Source organism: Lycorma delicatula, chromosome 2 (assembly GCF_047948215.1).
Source record: "Lycorma delicatula isolate Av1 chromosome 2, ASM4794821v1, whole genome shotgun sequence".
Taxonomy (NCBI): Eukaryota; Metazoa; Arthropoda; class Insecta; order Hemiptera; family Fulgoridae; genus Lycorma; species Lycorma delicatula.
In genome coordinates this window covers 37473661-37487910 of record NC_134456.1, presented here as the reverse complement: position 1 = coordinate 37487910, position 14250 = coordinate 37473661, and the positions used below count along the sequence as shown (strand labels likewise).

At 28.6% G+C, this 14250-nt stretch overlaps 1 protein-coding gene across 2 annotated transcripts in view; it reads left to right on the top strand.

Moving 5' to 3' along the window:
- LOC142320662 (cysteine-rich venom protein-like) overlaps positions 1–14250 on the top strand; it is a 43915-nt gene that overhangs the window by 6308 nt on the left and 23357 nt on the right. For both annotated transcript variants that reach the window (XM_075358712.1, XM_075358711.1), the window contains exon 2: positions 12189–12325. In XM_075358712.1, coding sequence (XP_075214827.1) covers positions 12241–12325 — 85 coding nt within the window. In that variant the 5' untranslated portion in view covers positions 12189–12240. The remainder of the gene's footprint in view (positions 1–12188; positions 12326–14250) is intronic.

Sequence of the window (14250 nt, the reverse complement as noted above, 5' to 3'; positions counted from 1 at the left end):
AATGACTCGTACGTAAAAAATCGTTGTACAAAATTTCATTCAAATCTGTTCATCCAATTCTTGTCCAACCAGGCCAGTATACATATTTACTTATGCACATACATCCTTCTGGAATTTCTCAGTGCTAAAATTATGTTTTTTGGTTAGAGGAGGTCATGATACTACAAGATCTCCCAAAACAACGAGATGCAAAAATTGATCTGATTAGCATACTTTTAACTTTTATAGTGTACATAATATATTTTATATTACATAAGGGAAAGGTTTACTTTCCGGAATTTCGTGTAACTACATAATCGGGAAAGTAAACATTTTAATTAAAATATTATTTTAACAAAATTAAACCGACTTAAAAAAATATCCTGAAAACAAATATTTCTTAAATTTTTGTTTAAATTTTATATGTTTACTTGCCCGGCGAATAGGGACTTTATAAAAGAATGGTGGGGTTTAGAACATGGATTAAATGAAAACAAAAATACTTACTATTGATGTTGTTTATTTATCAATTTGTCTTCTCAAACAGTTTTTCACGTAACTAAAAAATTTCAATATGTGCTCTATTAGTTGCTCAACTAATCATAAAAGAATGGAGTAGAGTTTCTGTAATTCGGATCAAGGCATTAACCCTTCAGGTTGGTCTAGTGGTGAACGAGTCTTCGCAAATCAGTGATTTCGAAGTTGAGAGTACCAACATTCAAATCCTAATAAAGGTAGTTACTTTTATACGGATTTGAATAGATCGTGGATACCGGTGTTCTTTATGGTTGGGTTTCAATTACTCACGCATCTCAGAAATGGTCGACCTTAGACTGTACAAGACTAAACTTCACTTACACTCATGCATATCCTCCTCACATCCTCTGAAGTTTATACCTGAGGGTGATTCCCGGAAGCTAAACAAGAAAAAAATATCAAGGCATTAGGGAAATTTTGAGAAGTTATGTTGGTAGCCCTGATAGCCTCCAACCCAAAAGTTTGTTCAACAGCAGTTCGAAGCACCACACCAGTTTTTGTACTGTTGCTGAGGTGTGTTTAGCTCGTTACTACGTTCACTGTTCAAGAAAAACCTAAGTGTGTTTTGTGACAGGTTGAATTAAAGCCTGTAATTTTAGTTCAACGTGCATTTCGACGTGAATATGGAAAAGAGCCGCCGCATGAAAATAATATACGTCGTTGGTTCAAACAGTTCGAAGAAACTGGATCTATTCTCAAGGTAAAATTAACCGGCAAACCACAAGTATCAAACGAAATATTGAACAAATTAAACAATCTGCGATCAGAAGCCCTAACAAATCCATCTCTCGTGGAAGTCTTGAGTTAGATATTCCGAAAACAACAATTCACAAAGTTTTAGAGTATAGATTGAAAAATAGACGTCCTGTGTCAAAAGAAAGGATTAATGAAGCAATTGTATCCGTAAAAGAAGATATGTTAAATCGGGTATGGGCAGAAGCCCACCGGGATCGTCTAGTGGTTAACTGGTCATCGCAAATCAGCTGATTTCGAAGTCGAGAGTTCTAAGGTTCAAACCCTAGTAAAGGTAAATAACTTTTATACGGATTTGAATACTATATCGTGGGTACGGTGTTCTTTGGTGGTGGGTTTCAATTAACTACATATCTCAGGAATGGTCGACCTGAGACTGTACAAGAGAACACTTCATTGACATTCATATATATCAATTTCATTCATCGTCTGAAGTAATACTTTTCGGTTACTTCGGAGACTAAACAGAAAAAGAAAGGCTGTGGGCAGAAACTAAGTATCGATTGGATATTTGCGGACTAATGATACACATATTGAAATTTATTAGTCATGTAAAAAAACTGTTTTATATGATAGATTCGATAAATAAACACCAACTCTAAGTATTTTGTTTTTCATTTAATTCATGTTCAAATGGATTAAATACATCCTTTTATGAAGATCCCTCCTGTTTAGCAGATTAGTCTAGAATAGGCTGTATTAAAGGGGAAAGTATGGTGATTATGTCAAAAATGGAGTATCAGGTATTTTGCAAATCTTTATGTTTTAGAGTCCAACTAGTTCATCTAGACCAAATACCTTTTCAAATATCAACCTCCACCTCTTAAAATTGTGATATGGTTTATGCTTTTTTGGTCTATCATTCTTCTGTCTAAATATTTTTCAAAAGAATTTTGAAATGTATAATTACTTCTTAGCAAGAGATCAAGGTAACAAGAAATATCTACAGTTTGTTTAAATTATAGACTCCGGACTTAAAATACAGAAAATATTTTTTGAAAAGTTTTTTTTCTTACCGAAGGAGATTTAAATTTAGAAAATAAATTACTTAGGTAAATTGTAAGCTTAACCTATAAATGAGTATTTTTAGAGATTTTTTAACATTAACTCCACACCAGTACAAAAATGTAATAATATTTTGTTTTTTGGCTCTAACTCTTTTAATTTTTGTTATTAAAATTTTTTTCTTCATCATTTAAAGGCCTGTTAAAATTAAAGTAGCTTTGGCACTCTATTTGAGAAGCATTTTTTCGTTTCTTTGATTAAGTTTAAACTTTGATAAAGTTTAAACTATGTTAGGGATCACTTCTATATAAACTAAATTTTCCTAAATTTTTCCCACAGAGTAGAAAGCCCCAAAAATCAAACATTTTTTATTCGAAATTTGGGAATTTTGATGCTTAAATCTTATTTTGGTAATCATAACTTGACGGGCGTATTCGGGAAAGTCAGGTAAACTTTACCAGTTTTTTTTTTTTAATCGACGCCAAATTAAAGGTTAGTTGGTAAGTTATTTTTGTTATGTTGCCGAATTTGGTAAATCAAAATTTAAAGATTTCAAAAGTATTGTCTTTTTTCTATTTAGGGTATTTTTAAAGTTAGGTTTATGTAATATTTTTATGTTTATTTTATTTATCTATACAAATGTATTTTTACTTTCCTAGTCTTGTATTTTTTATGGTTATTGGTTAGAAAAATTAATAGAAACTTTTGTTGGTAGTCTGTAAATTTTCACATCTTCTATTACACTAAATATTTCGTTTTTTTATTAAAAATTACTTTTAAGTATTTAATTTGTAAACCATTTTTTTTTTTAAATAAATATTATGCATAATGAAATTTTTTGGATCTTTTTCGGAATTCTCCCCCCCAAAAAAAAGAAATTAATTTTTTAACCAATGGGCCAAAAATCGATGTATTTTTAATATTCAATTAGAATTAGGTGGGAATGCATGTTTACGCATGTTTCAAAATAACAGGAAATATTTATATTAACAATCACCAGGATGGAGAAATAATCCTATAACACACTAACATGCTGTCTTATAGCGGTCATTTTAAACATTCTCCATACTAACATATATTATATATTAAAAATGTAAGCATTATTGCTTATAATTATAGATATAAATTATAAATATAATCAATCAAACTTAACCTACGCTCGCTTCGATCGCTAACCTCGACTAACAGTAATGCTTTGATTATTTAAATAATAAATAATTACTGAATTTATTATTTAAATATTCAAAACATTATTGTTAATTAGTAAAGTTAGCGAGCGGAGCGAGTGGAGGTTAAGTTTCGTTAGATTTTATTTATGAAATTATAAATGGTTATAAGAATGGTAATATAAATGGTTGTATCTGGTTATTGAGTTATTCCTCCAAACTGGTTATTGTTAATATCAATATTTCTTACTATTTTCAGTTTTCTTGAGGTAAAAACCTGCCAACTTTGGGGGGGGGGGGGAGAAAAGAAAACATACCAATTTTGAATTTTTATTTTGTAAAATGGATATTCTCACCTAATTCTTACTGGATATTAAAAATACATAGATTTTTGGCCGATTGGTTAAAAAATCAAGTATTTTTTTGAGGGACAGAATTCCGAAAAAGATTCAATTTTTTTCCTTCTTTAATATATGCAGTAAAGAAACAATGGTAATTACTATCATCTGTATAGTACCATTTAAAAAATAAACTATTATTGTAATTATCACAGTCAGAAATGCTTATATTACCATTTGTAATAACAAATTGTACTACCAATTTGTTTATCAGTCTTGTTATGTTTATTGGCGATTACTGTTATTTTTGTTTTTAAGTTATAAATTAAAATATTCTTTAGTTAAAATGCAAGGTTCTAGAGGTCAAAATAAGGAAAAAATGTTGAACAAAAATATGTCTGAAAATGGTTTGTTATCGAGTTATGACTAGCAAAAAATTTCGCCCGGATTTCAGTCCTCCGGTGAAAACAAGTCAAACCAAAATTTTTAAGGAGTTATATAAAGGGTAAAATGTTTGGTTTCTTATGTTTTCTGACCTGAAAAATCAATTAAAAGGGTCCCAGAACTGTATGTTTGGTAATTTTCATAATATCCAAGGTAAAACAGGAAAATTCGGTGAAAAAAAGACTAATAAATGTGTAATTTTATTATTAAAATAAATTCTATGTGACAAACAAAAAAATCAACTTTTATTATTAAACTTTCCTCCGGTATCACTCTGTTAATATTTAATTTTATAGAAATAATATTTTCATTTCATAATTTTAAAAACATCTTCTTATATAAAGTAACAGCTAATTCCTTCAAGTAATTAAATAAAAAAATTAAAATTAGTCTTAAAACCTTTAAATATAAACAGAAAATATTTGTTCATAAATTTATACAGAAATAAATTAAAAAATTGTATTAAGATAATTTTTTTTTAAACTCTAATATAAACAATAGATTAGTGATTAGTTTTAATATTAGAATTTTATTATTTGAAAAAGTTTCAACGAAACTAGCCTCCTACGGCTAGTCGTTTTTTAGTTATGCGAGATACAAACGCACGTACATACATACACACAGACGTCAAAACGTCGAAACTACTCAAAATGGATTCAGGGATGGTCAAAATGGATATTGCCGTTGAAATCAGAAAACTGAAATTTTTCGCGATCACAATACTTCCTTTACTTCGTACAAGGAACTAAAAGTAAGTGTAGTTTAGATTGATGAGATTTTAAATTACGTTTTATGTAGGAAATATGTAATAAAAGTTGTTTATGTTTAAACAACTTTTTTATTATTTTATTTTTATTTTATGTTTTGTTTTTTATTTTATTTTATTTCAGTTTATTATTTTTTTATAAATTTTTTTTTTATTAATTTAATATGCAATATAGTATTAGATAACCTAAATTTAAAGTTGTGAGAATCCCTTATTCCAGAAAAAAATACCTAACAAATTTTGAATTACAGCTTTCCCTTTTTCATTTTATTTAATGAAATATAAAAATCTGTCTTAATATTTTAAATTTTCATATTTTAATTACATACATTTTTTCTATTTAAGCATAAGTATGTTAAAAGTAAGATTCTATGTAAAAAGAAATGTTCACATATACAATACAAAATACCACTAAGAGTAATATTTATTAATTTAATAATATTTTTTTTTGTATTTTGTTTTTATTTATTTTTACAATATTTTTCTATTTTATCAATATAGTGAAGATTAGAGGAAAATATACCAAGAATGAACAAACAGATATACTTCATAAATCAACCACTTTAACCGTTAATTGAAATTGTACTTGTACAAAGTCGCGCCATTCATAATTTTTCTAATACTCAGAGTTAACGAAGTTATTTTCAATTTCCTATAAGTAAAGAGTATCATCCAAAAAAAAGAAAAAGTAAAGCATATAATATGCAAATAAATTTAAACGTTTTGTATAGATACAGTATATATAAGTACACGCATATATATGCACAATCACTTATGAATCGAATTATATCTGAAATTAACAACTGTTATCTAAAATAACGTTTAATCTCGCAACTAATCGTCTTTTTAAAAAAAAAAAAAAAACGTGCAAATCTGCGTTTATTTTATAGGAAATACTTCTTATCTATAAATATAAAGGATTGTTACTATTTTTGTTGTAGCTTGTATCTGGGTTGAAATACATTCATAGTAGCCCTTTTAGGGCAAACAAAAAAAGAATCATGTTTGACACAATATTTAATCAGTGCTGTATTTCACATACTATTTAGCTTGTAACCAATTTTAGCAGGGAATTGTAAATTTAAATAAAAAAAGAATTATGCTACAAATAATATTTTATTTTGTTACAAATACTTCTAAGTTTAGACAACTTAATAAATATATATTTTTTTTTTTTCGCAAATTACTAAATTAGAATGACTACTTCATTATTTTGTAGTCATTTATATTAAACACCATTTAATATCTACTAATAATATTTTTCAAAAAATAATAAAAATTTATATAACTTAATTAAAATGCGTGAAAATCAAATAAATTATTTTTAAGTTAGAAATGTATTTGAGTATGATTATTATTTACTTCACGGCTATTCATAAACGGGTGCTCTTTACGAATTTGTGATGTGTGGAGAAAGTCTTCATAAATTCGTCTACTAGTACGGGTGGGTGGGAAATACCTTTACGCTGTAATAAATCTAGCTTATTGAACTCTACTGATGTGAATACCCACCGCTGATATCGCTCATTGCTGCTGAAAAAGGTAGGGAGGATAAGTCGTGGTGGAAATCGTCCGGAGTGTTCATTTGAGATGGGATGACCTTTAACCCACCGGGTTGGTCTACTGGTGAACGCATCTTACCAAATCAGCTGATTTGGAAGTCGAGAGTTCCAGCGTTCAAATCCTAGTAAAGGCAGTTACTTTTATACGGATATGAATACTAGATTGTGGATACCGGTGTTTTTTGATGATTGGGTTTCAATTAACCACACATCTCAGAAATGGTAGACCTGAGACTGTACAAGACTACACTTCATTTTACACTTCATTCATACATATCATCCTAATTCATCCTCTGAAGTAACATCTGAACGGTAATTCCCGGAGGCTAAACAGGAAAAGAAAGTAAGAGGTGGGATGATGACCTTAGTCGTAGTCGAGTGTGGAACGATGGCAGATACGAGTGTGATCACTGTCCAAGAGCATTTGTTTACTTGTTTGCCAGTCCACGAACGTCCACACATTGGTAAAACATTGGAGAACAATATGAATGACTTTTTTGTGCGTTTTGGAAAATTGTCATAATCACGACAAACGTTACTTACATGAGAGAAGAAGGCTTTTGTAACGGGATGTTCTTGGTGCGCCAAGCAGTGGGAGGTCGAGCACTCGAGCTGAGACATGTGCTGCTCTGGAGGTATCGATTCAACAATCGCCGATGAAATCAACGCACGAACGTTTTGCAGAGTTAAACATTCCAAGATCTACAATGCAAGACCAAATGCAGAAGGACTTGAAAGTTAAATGTTTTCGTTCAGCCACAGTTAATGATTAACTGACAATGAGTTGTTGACCTTGATCGAAGTGTCTATGCATGTCAGTTATTGCTTATTACAATAACGCTTATTAACGCTTTCCGAGAGGAAACGATAAAAAGAACATCATGTTCTCAGATGAGTGTGTGATTTAACAAAGCACACCTAACCGAAATGTTTTTTCTGGGTGAAAGACAATCCTCCCTTTTTGAAGAAATTGAACATCATCCACCTGATGTTATGATATCGGCTGGAATGACAGCTGAACATCTCCTCTGTTCTTATTTTCTTGATGGTGCAATTAACCAATATAGTTATTTGAGAATGATCGACAAATGGTTGCTTCCAAAACTGACTTCGTTACGTTTCAGCAACACAATGCTCCAGCGCATTTTACTTTGAATCTCCACAGATGTCTCTATGAAAAGACCAAACAGCATCTTGGATCTGTTTAAGGTGTAACGTCTTAACCAAAAAAATTATGACTTAAAAGGTTGATTAAGTCGACCGATCAAGATGTTATGTAATATATTTCGTAATCAAAGATAAAGTCCTAAAAACAGGTGAACTTGTCGAAAATTAGGACTATCTTTATTGAGAGATATAGCCAAGGAGGAATTCTTGCAGACTTCAAACGTTCTTTTAAACAATGTGAAACCTTCCCGAAAGCACCTATACAAACAAGTTTCTGGACCCAAAACTCCATAATTTAATCCACCAAATTTCTTGTAGTTTGTTAATGATACTCCTTGTATATTTTTATCTGATGTTTAAATCAAAGGTGCAGCAACTTCACAAATAAAGATGTCTTTTATTTATTGAGCAAGAGTCTGTTTGATTATGCTCCAGAGACTTATCCTTGAGCTTTAGATGATCAGATTAAATTAGATCTGATCATCTATCATTTATAATGTATGCATAATCTCAAATATGCTGCATGCGTATATTAAATAGCAAGATGAGTTGGATGAAAGATACATGAAAAAGTTATTTTATAGATAGCATAATTACTTTACTATTCTAGTAAAGGCAGTTACTTTTATACGAATTAGAATACTAGATCATGAATACTGGTGTTCTTTGGTGGTAGAGTTTCAATTAACCACAAATCTCAGGAATGGTCAACCTGACACTCTACAAGACTACACTTCATTTACATTCTTACGTATCATCGTCATTCATCCTCTGAAGAAATACCTTACAGTGGTTCCAGAGCCTAAACAGAAAAAGAAAGACTAACAATTTTTTTTTATTATTTATCGACTACTACATTCAATTAAACATTATGTGAAGGCGAATTTCACTAGCACAAAATATAATTGTATAATGGTCTCAAAAATGGGCTATCAGATTTTTCATAAACACACAAAAATTTAGTCTGTTTAGATTTGTTAGTTGATTATTATTTTAAAAATATTTTCTGAGTTTTTATTTAAAATATAAGAGATTACACAAACTAGAGATGTAGCTGCCTACAGCTCCCCAATCATCAAATTCATACGCAATATCTGGAAACTTCTAGATTATCATATGAAACAATAATTCATTTATAAATTTATGCTAAGATTTCAGAACAGTCTAAATCAGGATTGTTTCATCACTTTTCCAATGAATTCTATACTATTACATTATGATAAATAAGAAAGGTTTTGTACTTCATAAAAGTATTAAATTTATTATAAACCAACCTAATGACTAATGGAATTTCCAGAATTAAAATACGTTTTATGAAACACCTATGTATCATATACTGAAATATCAATTATAGACTAGTTTTACGAACAATATCAAGGGTAAATCTACTCCATATTTAAGCATTTCTTTAGTGGTTTTGAACAAAATAGATTCCCATAACATTTAGTACAATGATTTATTATAGAGCTTTGTACAGAAAGTGAATAATGGTTTTACGAGAGTCCCCTAAAAAAAGTTGTTTTGTCAAAATTTATAAATCTTTGAATTATTATGAAATGCATAGGTTGAGCCAATTTTCTCGCTTTAAGGATTTCTTATGGTCATAAATGCTGTATTTTTGGAAAAGAACACATTTTTCAGAGAACAACATCTCAAGACGTCATTCAACTCTAATTTTGTATTATACAAAAATTTTTTAGCATTATGAACAGAAACATTCTTGAATTTTCACTCAAAGACCTTCTTATGGGTTAGAATTTGTGTCATTCAATCACTCTGAAAATATACTTTTGTTTTAAGTAAAATAAAACTATAAAGAAATAATGAAAACTGAGTTAATGCAAAAAGATAACTTTTTTATTTAAAAGACTTTAATTTATAACAAAAATCAAGTGAATAAAACTTTTTTTCATAACAAATCAATGCATGCATACAATGTACCCAATTTTCCTGAATTCTTTTGTATAGTTTTTTTTATTAAAGGATTAAATTTGATAAAATGAAAACCAATTTTGTAACATTTTGATGCAATAAGCAACAAAAAAAGTTTTGGTTATTTCAATAATTAAGCATACTGCTAAATTAAGGGTTAATTGTAACACTGAATAATTCTTTCAATAACAGTTTATGACACAGTAAAGAACTTTCAACTACAAAAAGTGTAAAATAAATTTACCATATCTAGTAAGAAAGATTATAGAACTCTTATGATCTCTAGATGTCACTTAATAACACAAACCTGAAGTTTGATCTGACCATTTTTAATTTGAATTCTATACTAATGTTTTTAAAAGTGAGGGAACCATTTACAAATACAGTATTATTTTTAATTTTCACTTCACAATAAACCTTATTTGTTTGGAAGAAATTAAAAAATTAATCTAAGATAATTTGAAACAAATTTTAATGTATTTTAATTAATATACTGTCTGGTTTGATAATTTATATTCAAATTAAATTATTTCTTGGCATTCACACAAAAAGAAAATTGTTTAAATAGTTATGTTATGGTTTAATTACACATTAAAAATATTTTTATGATTTTAAAATGATATAACATCATCATTCAGATATTCTTAACCTACTTCTGTCTAAATAATATAAAATGTTGTTTGTCATGTTTAAATAAACTGTGATTGTTTCTGCGATAATTATGTTTAATACATAACTAATGTCTTGCAGTCAAGTCAATAATTAGAAATTGTAATAAAAAACAAAATAATAATAATAGTTTAAAAAATTTCTCAGTTTAAATTAATCCTTGAATAGTCACAACTTACGAAATCTGGCATTAATAACAACTGGTTACCCTAGTCCACCTAATCAAAATGAATTTGCTTAATAAATTCCTCATGCAGTGGTCTTCAATGGATGAACTATTCTTGGCGTGAATCATTTATTATTATTCATTAGACAGCTGTTGCTATTGTTGTTACTTTAGAGTTATCATTTGTCTCTATAACAAATCAACACTAAATTCTCAGCAATTTGTAGTTAATAGATAGATGCAGTACAATTCAGTGCATTTCTTACTGGTGACATACTTATGTTTTAATTGCTTTAAAACTACCACAAACATTTAATATAATTTGATAACTCTAAAAAATAAGACTGTTAATAATACTTGCAAAGACTAAAAAATTAATTATAAGTATTTATTTGTAAAGAGTACAGATAGAATTTAAAAATTTCATCGAATAAATTAGATGATAATTTAATCTCAATCCTTAATAAACAAATAAAAATTTTAACTTGATGAAGTGGAGGAGAAACTTACAGTATTCTCTTTATAACATTTAATTAATAAGATACATTATAATATTTTCATGTGATGTTTACAAGAAAAAAACAAAAGGAGTAATTAATTGACTTTATAATAAAAATACTAATGTTAATCTGTTGAAAATTATTTATTTTTTATTTACCCAGCCAACATCCCTTATATAAAAAATTTGACTAAAAAAATTATGTATATTTTCTTCTCAATCATTTAGAGTATTTAATTTATTTTGCAGTTACTTTGAAGGTTAAAGATTATTCCATAAAACAAAAACACACCATGAAGAACTGAAGGAGACTGGTAATAATTGGAATAAGGTGTTGAATATAAAAGGAACAAGTAGTTAAGTCTATAGAACAACATTATTTAAATGTAAACCATCTTATGTAGGCTTAACGATCATGTAACACTCTACTATACAATATTTAATATGTTTGATGATTGAGAAATTTATTTTTTATAAAACAATATAAAACAGATCTTTTTGAAAAATATTTTTACTTTGTTGAAAGTTTCCCTTTTCTTCCCCGGGTGCAAATAAGTCAGATGATTATAAGCTTAGGATTAGAGGATTATATTTTTGTTAAATTTCTACCCACCTAGTCAAAGGGATAATGATAAAGCAAACAAATTGAAACTTTAACCCAAGAATTTGATTTTTATTTCAAGGAAATCAGTTGAATAATTTGGAAGATAATCAATTTTTATTACATTTTTCTACACTCAGAACTTGAAATTTTTGAACATAACTCATGAAAATATTGATTTAATTTAGTTGTTTTTAGATCTTGATATTTAATTATAATTTCTTTTTTATGAAAAAAAAGAAAATATTATGGTCATTATATTTACAGTGAAGAAACAAAATTGTTTTTTGTTTCTTATCATAAGAGAGCTTAAAGAAGACAGTACAGGTATAAGTTGGGTGGCCCAATCGTTTCACTTTTATTTCATGATAGTTGGAAAGCATATAACCAACTATCATAGTGGTTAGATGCTTCCCAACCAACTTTTACACACACACACACACACACCCACACCCACACCCATAGTTAAAATAAAAAAATTAAAATAATACAGATAAATAAATGTTGAATAAAAATTAAACAAATACATTTATTTTAAAATGTTGCATAAAAAAACTTTATAGTTATTTTTCCTTTAATATAATATTTTTAAAAAACATTACAGGTGTTTATCTGTTTACTATGAAATAATGTAAGCTGATGGAAATAATTATCTAATGGAAAATTCAAAGTTAGCTATTGTCATTGCAATCTTCTATGTGTACTTAATTCAACATCATGGTGCTTGGCTTAGTGGTGTGAGTAAGTATCGGTAATAGAGTATAATATCATTTAATCTGAAAATTTAACAAAAAATTTATAAATTACATTTTAATGCTATTATATTTCTTGTTAGCAGATAAGGCATACACATTATTAATCTTTTATCAGTTAGTCATTGTTAATAACAGTCCCTACAAAGCTGATGCTGACTTTCATTCATCTGTATCCCAAATGTATATATACAGAATAACATATACATAAGTCGACTGAAAATCATTAATTTTTTTACTGGATTAATAAAAAAGTTTTTTTTGTCAAAACCTGGTAATATTAAAAAATATTACAGATGATTATTTTCCCTCTTTCTCTGAAGGGACACTTACCGTGAACCAAAGATGAAGTACTAAGTATGTAAGGTGCTACTGAGACAATACCAAATTAAAAACACTTTTTTATTTACAGTAGCATGTAAATTAATCCAAATACAGTTGTTGTTTAATAAAAAGTAACTTTATTTAGAAAAAATATCACACCTGTACAATTCGTGAGTATCTAGTAATTAATATGTTCTCCTTTATTCTTATTCACTTCACATACATGATTTAGCACTGATTCAACAAGTGTACTATACATTTTTTCATCATGAAATCATAGTGATATTATTGCTTTAATGAGGTCAATTTTTGTGGTACAATTCATTTTTGAGAGTTGTTTTTAGACTATTGCCCAAAGATTTTCAATTGGGTTTAAATTTCGCGAGTTGCCTGGTTACTTTAATGTTTGGTTCTTCAAAAACCTTTTTCCACTTTTTGTTGCTAGTATGGCATGATGCGAAATCTTATTAGAACAGTCCATTGCCTTGTGGAAATTTGTTTTGAAGTTGTCACAAACCTTTCCTTCAGAATCTTGATATATTGATCACTTTTAAACATACATCTACTGGAGGTAATGCCCTCAAATGTAAACAACCCCCAAACATTTTTTTGTGTGGATGTTTAACTAATTGTTGGATGTGAGCCAGTGATGTATTTTCCTCGGATGCTTTTCTAATGTATGAAACCCTTTGTCCCTGAACATAAAAATGTGACTTGTTGAAAAACATAACATTTTTCCAGCCTTCTTTGGTCCAGTTAGCATGTGCTTTGGGCTACAAGAGCCTTTTTTTTTACACATTGCTGATGTTAAAAGCTGCTTTTTAGCTGGCTGACAAGGTTTCTGTCCAGCTGCAAGAAGTTGGCGTCTAACAGTTTTGATGTGTAAATCTGTTCCATTGGCTGTTAATTCTTGGTTAAGTTCAGAGCAGATAAGTTTGGATCAAGTTTACTTTTTCTCATTAATAACCGATCCTTTGTTGGAATAGTTTTACTTTTATGGTCACATTTGCATTTCCTTTAAGGTGAAAAGGGAACAGTTTCTTTATATTATTTTAAAATAACTTTCACTGTTCCTAGTCCAACACCACACTCAGAAGCTATTTGCTGTTGTCATACTGGTATGCTCAGAAAGAGAAGCAATCTCTTTCTAACTTTCTTGGAGTTATGTCCATTATTATATATTCAAGACACACAGAACCAAAAATACAAAAATATTTAATGAAAGAGTAGTGCAAGACTACAGTAGATTATAGTAGTAATGAAAATGTTGTTTTTTTAGTTTACACACACACACACATATATATATATATATATATATATATATATATATATATAAATCTCATATAATGCACTTTTTTTTACTAATTCAAAATGTGTTTTGAGTTAGTAAAAAAAGTCATCATCTTCAATGCCTTCTCATCACTGCAGATGACATGACATAAAGAATTCTTGGATCATTTTCAAACACCTTACGTACTCGTACTAAGAATGATCACAATAGCAACTGATTATATTTTTCTAAAAGTAAAAATTATTTTTAAATTTAAATTCGGTTCAGTTTTTGGTAAAAATTAATAATTTTAAGTAAGT